Raw genomic sequence first — 12,819 nt, forward strand, 5'->3', positions numbered from 1 at the left:
TTGAAAAGTCCGACAAGGCTGGTAAAGTCACCAAAGCTGCACAAAAAGCTGCTAAAAAGTAAACTAAGTCTTTTAATCTCAACTTTTGGAACTTGGTTTTTTTTGATGGAAGTATATTAGCTTGATTTCTTTTTACTTTATTTTTATTTTTCTTTTTTTGTTATTTATTTAGTTTGACTTAGTGATATATATATAAAGGAAATTAAAAGAAAGAAAATGAAAGAGAATTGGTAAAGAATAATTGTTTGTAGATTTGATACTCTCGTATACTTTTTTCTCTTTTTTATATATATATATATATATATTAACGAATTTCAAACATCTGTGTGAGTAACATATCTCATTGGGAAATAAGGGACACAGATCTTCAAAATGGTGCACTTCAAGGTAAGTTGTTCACCATGGTACTCGTAGTCCACATTGATAACGTTTTTCTTTTTCTTTTCTTTTTTCCATTCTGAGTTATCAAGATCAGTTTGAGTATCCGAGTTTTTCTTTCAAGAAAATGGTTGCGTGGTCTAGTTGGTTATGGCATATGCTTAACACGCATAACGTCCCCAGTTCGATCCTGGGCGGAATCATTTTTTTTGCAAAACTTTATTATTTTTTTAAATCATCATCACCATTCATCATCATTATTATCATTATCATCATTGTTTGCCTTCTTCTTCTCCTTCTTTAGAGTAGTCAGTGTGCTCCACTATCTCGCTCTGCTCGATAGTGTCCCTCTTCTCAACAGTGTCCCTCTTCTCAACAGTGTCCCTCTTCTCAACAGTGTCCCTCTTCTCAATAGTGTCCCTCTTTTACTTTACCTTTGCTTTATTCTAAATACATTTCTCTTTTCTATAAAATCTATACATTTTGAATTTGTTCAAATTCCCTTTTTAAATTCTTAAACGTCTTTTTACTGTTCCCCATTGAACTTCTATGTACGATTCTCTTGTACACTTTGGCTAATTTGGGGAACCACGTCTTATCACCTACCAACATTATTAAAAGATTCACTATTGCGAGAATAACAATATACCAGTAAAAAGATCCATGTAAATTGGTCAATTGCATAAAGTGTCCCAATTTCGAATCTTCATCAATCGCAAACAATGATACGGATAGCAAAGTTGCAACTACCAAGTTTATCAAAAACAACCTGTTTCTCAAAATTGGCTCACGATAGGGAGGTCCTGGATTTAGTACTACCGCAATTAAAATATACTGAAAGTTGGAAAATAAAAATAATACCGTATTGTCCGAAGATTGAACTTCATCATCTGTACCAGGTACAGGTGTTATATACCATGGCTCTCTTTTAACCCAAAGCCATATGAGTACTTGAAATAGTAATAGTACTAAAATGTTGCAAACCATCGATATCAACACTTTAGGTGAAACTAAATTTGCTGTGGGTCTTTTGATACATAGTTCATGATAAGGTTTAGACCATGACATGAATATAGCCAAGGGCAAAATCAAAAACAAATCAATGTATAAAAATTGGAAATCACCAAGATTGGTACCTGATTTGTAAAGAATTGTCACTGTCACAAACTGAATGGCCGAGTATAATGACATATACTTGAAGCAGGAGAAACTTGTAGCCAAGCTCGACCTTCCCTCTTTGATCACGTCTAAAACACAGGAAATCTCAAAAACTCGAGAAGTAAACGGCGCAGCCACAGATGCTTCTGCTTCCGAAAGTGATATCCCAACATCCGCCGCCTTTAATGCACCACAGTCGTTGGCACCATCACCACAGAACCCAACAGTGTAGTCAATTTTTTGAAGTTGCTCAACTAGCTCATGCTTTTCGTCAGGTGACATTCTCGCAAATATATCACAGTTCATCAATACATTTTGAATTGTATTGACATCTTTGATTTCGGTAAGGAGGAATCTAAAAATATCTCCCGATATCGCTAATTTGTAATTAAGATCATGTCTAATATCCATCGGCTTGATAGTCTCTGAATCTAATTTCTTGTTTGGATTGTTCACTTCTTGCCAGGATAAATATCCTATATCATCTTTCATGTCTAAAACGGGAATGTAAATGTCATGAACACTACTAGGGAGCAATTTGGACTCTCTTGCAACACTAATTGCAGTTAAAATGTTGTCACCGGTACACATTATATTACGGATCTTAGCCTTATTCAAAGCCTCTAAAGTAGAGGCAGTGGATTTTTTCAACTTGTTTTCAAAAATAATAAATCCGGTGAATGTTAGCTCAGATTCTGCATCCTCTCTTTCCATGTACTGCTGCTGTGAGTCTTCAACTATCTTGTAAGCACAAGCAATCACTCTAAAACCCAAATGCGTATAGTGATGCAAAAACTCCTCATAATTCAATGGAAGTGAAGCCTCATGACAAATATCTAGCATAATTTCAGGGGCACCTTTTGTAAAAACGTATTTTTTATTATTATCATTATCATCATCATTATTATAGCTGCTGCTGCCGCTGCTGTTGTTGTTGCTGTTATTATTATTATTCTCCGCCTTTACAAGAACTGACATTCTCCTTAGTGATGCCAAAAATTCGTACTCTTTTAAAACTTTGTAAACTGTCCCATTATTACTTGAAACCGTTGGTTGTCCAGATTCAGAGTCCTCACTATAGTCCCATTTGGTAAACTCGAACATTTTCGAATCAAGAGGATCACCTAATACTTCATTTTCGATCAATCTCAAAGAATGACAAGCAGCCATACATCCTAAAAGAAACTTCCCATTATTCGTTTCATAAGGATCGTTTTTCACTATTTTCAAATTTGAAATATTACAAACCAAGTCTTCAAACACAATCTCTTTTCTCCCCTGAGCATTGTTTGCCAAATGTACCCCCAAAACATCCAAACCGTCCTCGGTCAAGGTTCCCGTTTTATCAAAACACATTACGTCTATTTTGCCTCCAATATTAACTCTGCTTGGTGCCGTACAATAAATCTGTGACTTTTTTAGTCTCGAAATTGCAAATGCTGTTCCAATAGTCAACGTTGCCGGCAAAGCTGGCGGAACAACAATAGTTATAATATCCAATGCCCTCAAAATCATCACCTTTGTACTCAACCCTAACTTGATAAAATTGTAAGTAGAGTACGCAAATCCCAATGCAGCCATAATGGTCATGAATCCAATATACTTGAAGGAATCTTCATAAAATTTGAATCCCGTTGGTTTGGGGAACAACATAGAGCGTACTAAGGAACCCTTGGTAGTGTTGAACCCTGTCTTTACAACCATTGCTTGAACTGGTTCATCATTAACGGATCTCATTTTCAACAATTTTGTACCACTGAATAGATAAGACCGTGCCAATACGGGATCAATAAAATTCTCGGGCAAAAGTTTAACAATTTCTCTTGTAGCACTCATTTTAGAAACAGGAACACTCTCTCCTGTTAGCATAGACTCATTAATCACACATTCTCCGTTAACAAGCAATGCGTCGCATGGAAGCACACCTAGAGAAGGGTCTATTTCAAATATATCACCTGGTACCAAGTCCACCGAGTCAATTTGCTTCCAAAATCCATTTCTCCATACTCTAACTTCGCACACAAATCTAGAAACCCGCTGCAATCTCTTGATGGTTGATTTGGTTTCCACCAAGGAATTGATTATTGAAATCATAGAAATAATAAAAATACAAGAAGCATAGTAATAATAGTCATCAGCAAGCCATAAAAAGATGGAGAATATTTGAAAAATGTAGAATGGATGCAAAACTTCATCTGCCAAAAGTTGAACCACCGATTTCTCCTCCACTTCAATTCTATTCTCACCAAACACCTCTAATCTTTGTTCTTGAAGAGATTGGGAAATTCCATCTTTGATATTCTTGACATTCAACCATCTTGTATCGTACCAATTCGAATTTGTTTTAAACATGTCCTCCGCTGGATTATAAAAAAACTTGATGTATCGGTAAACAAATGAATGCATAGTGGGTATTACAGGATCTTTTTCCAAATCGCTACTCTCTTGTAGGACCAAAAAGCTTGAAAGCCTTTCATCAAATCTTTGCTTTTTCACATCGATAATCAGCAACTCACCAAATTCATTTTCAATAACGCACCAGTCAGACAAGCCAAGTGGACACCTTGTACCCATCAAATTAACACGATATTTAGGAAACCACCTAAGAATCAAATATCCAAGGCCCAAACTACCGATGCAGATTAAATAATAGAGGGCCTTTTTCCAAAGCGAGTTCCGATACCCAGCAATACCAATAACCAAATCTTCTTCTGCCAAGTAATATCTTTGAGATTCGAGGTTAGCTGGAAACGACCTATAAAAATCCTCATTCTTATTATTCACTTCTTCTGTATCCTCGTCTAGTATATGAGATTTTCCACTGCTGGCATCTGAACTTCGACGATTACGTCGTTCGAAATTCATAGATCCGTAATCGGGAGCTTCAGGTGATTGGTATCTACTACTACTTGTTGCTTCTTCTCCTTCTTCTCCTTCTTCTCCTTCTTCTCCTTCTCCTTCTGCTCCTTCTGCTTCTCCTTCTCCTTCTGCTTCCAAATCATCCTGCACCGCGTCTTCTTCACCACCACCACTTATATACTTGTCAATTGAGTAATCCCAGTTCGTATTATAGTCCACGGGATCTTCGGGGTTTTCCAAAGTAGAGCCGCCTTGAGCCATCTCAATTTCATCGGGAGAAAAGAACCGGAAATTGGCCATTGTATCAGTTGAGCTCTTTGATGCTTGAGATGCCATTGATCTCAAGTCAAAATCATTCTCATCTGCATTCAATAATGGTGAAGTTTCACGAATCACTCGCGAACCCCTTCGGTTCACAAAGCTATGAGGATAATGCAATGAAGTGATAGAAGAAGGGATAACCTCCGACGCAGCACCCGACCACATTTCTTGATTGTTATCATCAAGCAAATGACTCACTGAGGAGTCCATTGACGTGACAGAATTCTGTCGCGACCTGCTCAATTTCCTGTCATAAGATGAGGATCTTCTACTCCTCGCCGAGGGTCTTTGACCTTTGCTACTCATTGAAACAAGAAAAACAACAACACCCTCTCCAGCAATACCAATACTCTAAGAAGCAACTTAAAAACAACAACACCCACTCCGGCAATACCAATACTCTAAGAAGCAACTTATCTACTTGATACTAATTCAAGATGAGCAATTTGAATCTTTCAAAAAAACTACTCCCGTTTAACAATGGAAACAGTTCGGCACCACAAACAAAAAACACAGCAGCAAACAGGTTGAAATGCCCTGTTATCAACTTCAGTAACAACTCCAACTAGCAGCAAACCAAATAACTACAGAACCTTGCTAATCAATAGTCCCCTTTCTTTCAATAGCAATAGCAATAGCTTTCCCTTTGGAAATTTTTCAGTGGAGCTACCAATCGATATATCATCAAAAGAAGAAGAAGAAGAAGAAGGAGAAGAGGAGAAGAAGAGGAGAAGAAGAGGAAGAAGAGGAAGTTCTAGGTGTGTGTAAGCGTATTGAAGGAGTAAGAGGAAGATTGTAAGAGTATAAGCGTATTGAGGAAAAATTGAAATGGCACTTAAGCTCAAGTTGAAGGTCCCAGCAGCTGCTGAACAGGATGCACCACCACCACCCCGGATTCCGAAATTAAAGATTAAAGCGCCCTCTGTGGTACCCTCTGTGGTACCCTCTGTGGTACCCTCTGTGGTACCCTTAAAGCGAGAGGGGGAGAGTCAACTTCACACGGTTGAAAAGAAACCCAAAAAGTTGAAATTGAGTTTATCAAAGAAGAAACAAGTTTCAAAAGAGTCGTCTAGACCGAAATTTGTTCCGCGGGTTCGGATAAAGCCAACGAGGGTTCCTGGAGAAGGGTACGATTCAGAAGCACCGGATGTGGAAGACGATCCTCTTGTGGAGCAAGGTATAATCATTCGATTCCTTGACGATTCGAATCTCGACTTTGTACATAATGCAATAGACTCGGGTGATTTAACAGGGCTTAATGTGAAATGGATAACAAAGGAAAAAGCTGTGGTTAATGTTAATGGTACTTTGTACTCGGCGCGGCTAATTGATCTACCCACGGTGACTGAAATATACAAGACTATAGATAAGAAGAATATATTCAAAAACTTTGACGTTTGTCAGATCCTACTTGTTTTGCATAAAATAAATCCGGCACAATTGAACTCGGAGAAGGATTTTGAAGTTCCCGAGGAATTGCTTTTTAATCATCCATTCTACAAGTACATTAAGAATAACGAGATAAAAAAGAGGCGACTTGTTCATAGGGATGGACTACTCAATCCCTTGAAGGATGTCTATAGGCGGTTCAGACCTACTTTAGCCGATCATCGTGTGATTCAAGACATTGAGACTCGAGTAGATCAGTTGATCAAATTGGACAATGAGGCTGAGGAGAGCCATTTTGAGCTTTTGAACGAGTCTTGTCAATTGAGATTCGGCCAGAATAGTGGTACTTCATCTGCTGCAACTACTCCGGCGCCAACTCCTCGCCCAAGGAAACAAGAGCTGGATAGAATGCATGAAGAGAGTAGTGTTGTTGTTGCTGACGATAAAGGAGAAGACTTTGAGCTTAATTTTGAGGAAGAATTAATTAAAGCGTTGGATGACGAAGGAGAAGAAAAATCAACAGAGCAGATGATTGAGACTCCTGCACTGGCGGCTAATAAGCTTCAAGAAGAGGGTGAAGTGGGAGATGAGGAAGAGGAAGGTGAGGTGGGAGATGAGGAAGAGGAAGGTGAAGTGGGAGATGAGGAAGAGGAAGGTGAAGTGGGAGATGAGGAGTTGTTTGGTGTTATGGATGATGATGACGATGATGATGAGCAAGAGGAGGAGGAGGAAGAAGAAGAAGAAGAAGAAGAAGAGGATGATGATGATGACGAGGAAGAGGATGATGAGGAAGGAGGTGATGGAAATGGTGGAGATGGCGAAGGCGGAAGAGCCCTACTGCATGTCAAATTGTTGGAAGAAGAAATAGCTGAACTTGAAAAGGCCGTTGAGAACCATAGAAAAAACCTCTTCTCAGCTACAAACAAAATGATGAAGATGAAATACCAAAATACTTTTTCCTCCTTAAAGGCATCTTTGGATCAAAAGAAGAGAGACTTATCAAAGGCATTAGAGGAGTGTGATGGTCACCTGAAAAATTCAGGTATTGAAAGAGATGGCGAAAAGGACAATGGAAACGATGAAGTAAATGTCAAAGAAGGAGAAGGAGAAGGAGAAGGAGATGCAGAAGGAGATGCAGAAGGAGATGCAGAAGGAGAAGGAGAAGGAGACGATGAAGAAAACTCCGATGTAGATGATCTCTTTTAAGAGTTTGAGCAAGCTTGCTTCCTCCGCCTTCCCGCCAACTTTTGTATATCTATGGAAATCATTTGGTAGCGACTCACTTAGTGAGTTTTTTTTTCAAATGAGCTCATCGCAATAAGAGAATTTTCATATAATGTGGGGTGGTTTTATACCATTGCCATCTAGGTGACAGTAGAACAGTAGGAATAAGCGGCATCTCTTTGTCTATAAAGAGGTTAATAGTTTCTAAATTTGAATTGAGTTTTAAAAAAAATGTCGTCAAACTCTATTAAGTTGCTAGCTAGTGATGTGCATCGAGGACTTGCGGAATTAGTTGCTAGAAGATTGGGCTTAAAGATAACACCATGTGAACTAAACAGAGAATCAACGGGGGAAGTACAATTTTCTATTGGAGAATCTGTTCGAGATGAAGATATATTTATTATCTGTCAAATTGGCTCCGGAGCAGTTAACGATAGAGTTATTGAATTGATGATTATGATCAATGCTTGTAAAACGGCAAGTGCTAGGAGAATTACCGTGGTACTACCAAATTTCCCCTATGCAAGACAGGATAGAAAGGACAAGTCGCGTGCGCCCATTACTGCCAAGTTGATGGCCGATATGTTGACTTCAGCAGGCTGCGACCACGTTATTACCATGGACTTGCATGCATCTCAAATTCAGGGCTTTTTTGACGTTCCTGTAGATAACTTGTATGCCGAACCTAGCGTTGTTAGATACATTAAGGAGAAAATCAGCTATAGAAATGCTATAATAATCTCCCCAGATGCCGGTGGGGCAAAGAGGGCAGCGGGGTTGGCTGATAGATTGGATTTGAACTTTGCCTTGATACACAAGGAGAGAGCAAAAGCTAACGAAGTTTCAAGAATGGTCCTTGTAGGTGATGTTAGTGACAAAGTCTGCATTATTGTTGATGATATGGCAGACACGTGCGGTACTTTGGCCAAAGCGGCAGAGGTATTACTAGACAACAACGCTAAGGAAGTAATTGCAATTGTTACCCATGGCGTATTATCAGGAAACGCTATTCAGAATATCAACAACTCGAAGCTCAAGAAAGTGGTTTGCACTAATACAGTTCCTTTCGAAGATAAATTGAAGCTTTGCAATAAACTAGATACCATCGATATATCTGCTGTCATTGCGGAAGCTATCAGAAGATTGCACAATGGTGAAAGTATCTCGTATCTATTCAAAAATGCCCCTCTATAGTAAAAACCAAAATCAATATCCACTAAAACTAGAACCCGTTAAATCCATTGATATACTTTGTATCTTTTTCTTTCTTTTGTATACCAATCTATTATATTTTTTTTTTCATTGCTTTGGAACCTCATCGCTTGCCATTTTTCTTTTTTGCAATTTGAAGATTGGCCATGAATTCGAATAAACAGTATGTGGAAACTAAGCTGTAGGATGTAAACTGATAGAGTATACTGACTTTCCTTCTATTCTAGTCACACGGTTATCAAGGCATGTCTTTTTGGTATGTTGATTGGTGCTTTCTTTTCGAATGAGTTTTGATGAATTAGCTGGCTAACATTATACATATATATATATATATATATATATATATATATTGGTAAAGATATGGATGGTACAATACTCAATACTGAGGACATTTATACAGAAGCTGCTTCGGAGCTTTTAAGACAGTATGGTAAGGGTCCTATGACATGGGATGTTAAGATCAAGTTACAAGGAAGACCGGGGTTAGAAGCGACCAAGATAATGATTGAGGAATACGATTTGCCCTTAACTGCTCAAGAATTTGCCAATAAGGCAATGGCTATCCAAGCAGATAAATGGCACAAGGCTAGATTTTTACCCGGGGCATTAGAGTTGTTACAGTATCTATATGAAAATGGTGTGCCCATAGCTTTAGGGACCAGTTCCAACACTATTAATTTTGAGCGCAAAACAAAACACCTTCAGCATGGATTTGAATATTTTCAAGGCCATATAGTTACTGGAGACGATGAAAGGATTCCCGAGGGAAGGGGCAAACCTCATCCGGATATCTGGTTTGCATGTTTAGACAGTTTAAACAATGAGAGGAAATTGAAGGGCCAGGAGCAGTTGACGATTGAGCAATGTCTCATATTTGAAGATGGAATTCCCGGAGTAGTTTCGGGTATTGCTGCCCACGCTCATGTTATATGGATCCCAGATCCAAACGCCTTGACGGTGCTTGCAGGTGAAGAGTACGAGATTATTGGAGAAAATGGAGAAATTATACAAAGTTTAGAACATTTTGATAGAGACAAATACTACTTATAGAAGTCGACACTATCGACACTATCGACACTATCGACACTATCGACACTATCGAGCGAAGCGAGATAGTGGAGCAACACTACTGACACTATCGAGCAAAGCGAGATAGTGGAGCAACACTTGGTACTTTTTCTAACAAGTTTTGCACCGTTGGTAAACCTCTGAACCCCTATTATAGTAGCCTCCGCTGCTATTTAGATCCAATAGCCACCTGGTGTCACAAGCTAGTCAGTACTGCTCCACTATCGAGCAGAGCGAGAGCGAGATAGTGTCGTATTATACTAGCCTCCGCTACTCTCTAGACCCTAAATCACCTGGTCTTTTGCACCATTAGCTCTCTAAAGCTCTATTAAGTAGCCATTACTCTCTAGATCCAATAACCACCTGATCTTTTGCACCATTGGCTCTCTAAATCTCTAACATCTATAATAGTAGCTCCGCTACTCTCTAGATCCAATAACCATCTGGTGTAACAAGCTAGTCAGTACTGCTCCACTATCTCGCTCTGCTCGATAGTGTCGTATTATAGTGGCCTCCACTGCTCTCTAGATCCAATAACCACCTGGTCTTCCACCGTCGGCTCATTAAACCTCTAACATCTATTATAGTAGCTCCGCTACTCTCTAGATCCAATAACCACCTGGTGTCACAAGCTAGTCAGTACTGCTCCACTATCTCGCTCTGCTCGATAGTGTCGTATTATAGTGGCCTCCACTGCTCTCTAGATCCAATAACCACCTGGTCTTCCACCGTCGGCTCATTAAACCTCTAACATCTATTATAGTAGCTCCGCTACTCTCTAGATCCAATAACCACCTGGTGTCACAAGCTAGTCAGTACTGCTCCACTATCTCGCTCTGCTCGATAGTGTCGTATTATAGTGGCCTCCACTGCTCTCTAGATCCAATAACCACCTGGTCTTCCACCGTCGGCTCATTAAACCTCTAACATCTATTATAGTAGCTCCGCTACTCTCTAGATCCAATAACCACCTGGTGTCACAAGCTAGTCAGTACTGCTCCACTATCTCGCTCTGCTCGATAGTGTCGTATTATACTATTCTCCGCTGCTTCCTAAATCCAATAACCACCTGGTTTTCCACCATTGGCTCATCACCATTGACTCATTAAACCTCTAACCCCTATTATACTAGCCTCCGCTGCTATTTAGATCCAATAACCACCTGGTCTTTTGCACCATTGGCTCATTGGCGTTTAAAAAATGGAAATAAAAATTTAGAGAGAAAAGTTTGATTGAAAATTGATTGTAAAATAAACTGTTAGAGGAGCTTCTTTTTACATTGTAAGCTGTCAAGGTTTGATGAATTGAAGGGTATATTGGTCAAAGGGATGATAGGTAATGACTCCTATCACATTGTTATTGATTTAAGCAGCAGCAGCACCCCCAGCACCACCACATTAGATTGCCGCGGTTTGGATTATAGATATTCCAATATTGAAGTTGTTGAAATAGAGGTAAAGAATATAAGGAACCACAAACAACAAGATATGGCTATGGCTAAGACAATTGAGCCTATACGAGCAAAGCTGATAGGAAATGGCGTGATACGACTTTATCGTGAGTTTGAGCATGAAACTGACCTTGATGGAGAAGGAGGCGCAGGTGTAACTAGACCAGGTGATGATTCAATGGTGGCTATATTGGCAATTCCTACATATTTCACGGCAACCGATTTGCTAGGCTACATAGGAGAGGCGTATATGAACGGTATATCGCACATCCGAATCCTCAAGAGTGAAAAGCCAAATAGGTTTTTGGTTTTGATAAAGTTTAGAGACATAATTAAAGCAGCCGAGTTCCAGTACCATTTTGATGGTAAAAATTTCAACTCCATGGAACCAGAAACGTGCCATGTTGTTTATGTCAAATCTGTCCAGTTGTATTACCCTCACAAAAACGAAGAAATGCGTACATTGATACCTTTTTTGCTTCAGGATCCATTTACATCACCGTCGCCACCGTCGCCGCCGCCACCACTGCAACCACCTCTGCAAAACAAAGAGACAATTGACACACAGTTGAGTCACGTGTCTAGTAACGTATTGCTAGAGCTTCCTACATGTCCTGTTTGTCTAGAAAAAATGGATGCAACGATAACGGGTTTGTTTACGATTCCCTGTCAACACACATTTCATTGTCAATGCTTATCCAAATGGAGAGACGACTCCTGTCCCGTTTGCCGGTACTCGCACAATTTAGCTAATGCTGATGATTTGAGACAAGCCTCGGGTCGATTTCGACGTCTTAGTAGAAGTAGCGAAACTACTTCAACTTTGCTACAGAATACAACTTTAACCGAGGATCCAGAATGCTGCATGGAATGCAAGGAGACTCTGAATCTATGGATCTGTCTAGTTTGTGGCAATATTGGTTGCAGCAGGTATGCGCCAGAGCAACATTCATTAAAGCATTTTATAACTACAGGACATTGCTTTGCAATGGAAATTTCTACTAGTAGGGTGTGGGATTATGCAGGAGACAATTATGTTCATCGATTAGTCACCAATGAGTCTGATGGGAAATTGGTTGAATTACCTGAAAAGGATGTTGAAGATTCTGCAAAAACCAAAGTTCGTGCTGCTAACAACATAGATAAAGTTGACGCTGTGGGATTTGAGTACTCGCAGCTATTGATTAGCCAGCTAGCAAGTCAACGCGAGTATTACGAAGAGCTTTTGTTGCAGCATCGAGAAATGCAGGACACCAAATCTAGAAAAGGTGTCTTGAGCAACTCAAATGTAAATCTGGAACTAGTAACTGATTTAGAGATTACAATCGAAGATTTGTCAGCCAAGGTAACAGATCTCACCACCAAAGTGATACCATCGCTTAAGGAGAAGATTCAAACTAAAGAAGAAAGATTGAGCCTGGTTGGAAAGGAGTTGGCTACACTCAACAGTTTGAATGATGCCCTTTCTAAAAAGGTGGACTATTTGACCAACACAAATGTGGAATTGAAAGGAACTATTGAAAAATTGAAGAAGGAAAAAGGGGAGTTAAATGAGCAAGTCAAAGATTTAATGTTTTTTTTGGACAGTAATGAAAAATTCAAGAATGAGCCAGAAGATGTGAAGCAAGGCACTGTAGTTATTCAGCAACCTACAAAATCGTCATCATCATCAATATCGTCATCGAAAAAGAAGAAAAAGCAAAAGAAATGAGCCATTAATTTTTAATTTTTTTTTTCTTTTGGGGGGGGGGGGGGGGGGG

The 12,819-nt window shown here is 39.4% G+C and overlaps 5 protein-coding genes across 5 annotated transcripts; 4 read left to right on the plus strand and 1 right to left on the minus strand. All coding sequences in view use genetic code 12, as the record gives it.

Annotated features, from left to right (window-relative positions):
- Nucleotides 1–852: 852 nt before the first annotated feature.
- On the minus strand, nucleotides 853–5,022 carry KGF56_001744 (putative acid anhydride hydrolase; the record flags this gene model as incomplete). The annotated part of the gene is made up of 1 exon (XM_049322899.1): nucleotides 853–5,022. The coding sequence occupies one exon, from the start codon at nucleotides 5,020–5,022 to the stop codon at nucleotides 853–855; it is 4,170 nt and encodes a 1,389-aa protein (XP_049181190.1).
- Nucleotides 5,023–5,544: 522 nt separating this feature from the next.
- On the plus strand, nucleotides 5,545–7,311 carry KGF56_001745 (TATA-binding protein-associated factor TAF7; the record flags this gene model as incomplete). The annotated part of the gene is made up of 1 exon (XM_049322900.1): nucleotides 5,545–7,311. The coding sequence occupies one exon, from the start codon at nucleotides 5,545–5,547 to the stop codon at nucleotides 7,309–7,311; it is 1,767 nt and encodes a 588-aa protein (XP_049181191.1).
- A 249-nt stretch (nucleotides 7,312–7,560) lies between these two features.
- Nucleotides 7,561–8,523, plus strand: PRS1 (ribose phosphate diphosphokinase subunit; the record flags this gene model as incomplete). Its single annotated transcript, XM_049322901.1, has 1 exon — nucleotides 7,561–8,523. The coding sequence occupies one exon, from the start codon at nucleotides 7,561–7,563 to the stop codon at nucleotides 8,521–8,523; it is 963 nt and encodes a 320-aa protein (XP_049181192.1).
- Nucleotides 8,524–8,901: 378 nt separating this feature from the next.
- Nucleotides 8,902–9,591, plus strand: KGF56_001747 (uncharacterized protein; the record flags this gene model as incomplete). The annotated part of the gene is made up of 1 exon (XM_049322902.1): nucleotides 8,902–9,591. One exon carries the CDS (start codon nucleotides 8,902–8,904, stop codon nucleotides 9,589–9,591), a length of 690 nt encoding a protein of 229 aa, XP_049181193.1.
- A 1,346-nt stretch (nucleotides 9,592–10,937) lies between these two features.
- Nucleotides 10,938–12,770, plus strand: KGF56_001748 (uncharacterized protein; the record flags this gene model as incomplete). Its single annotated transcript, XM_049322903.1, has 1 exon — nucleotides 10,938–12,770. One exon carries the CDS (start codon nucleotides 10,938–10,940, stop codon nucleotides 12,768–12,770), a length of 1,833 nt encoding a protein of 610 aa, XP_049181194.1.
- Between the last annotated feature and the right edge of the window lie 49 nt (nucleotides 12,771–12,819).

The sequence above is a fragment of the Candida oxycetoniae genome (assembly GCF_023343755.2).
Source record: "Candida oxycetoniae strain CBS 10844 chromosome Unknown scaffold87, whole genome shotgun sequence".
Classification (NCBI taxonomy): Eukaryota; Fungi; Ascomycota; class Pichiomycetes; order Serinales; family Debaryomycetaceae; genus Lodderomyces; species Lodderomyces oxycetoniae.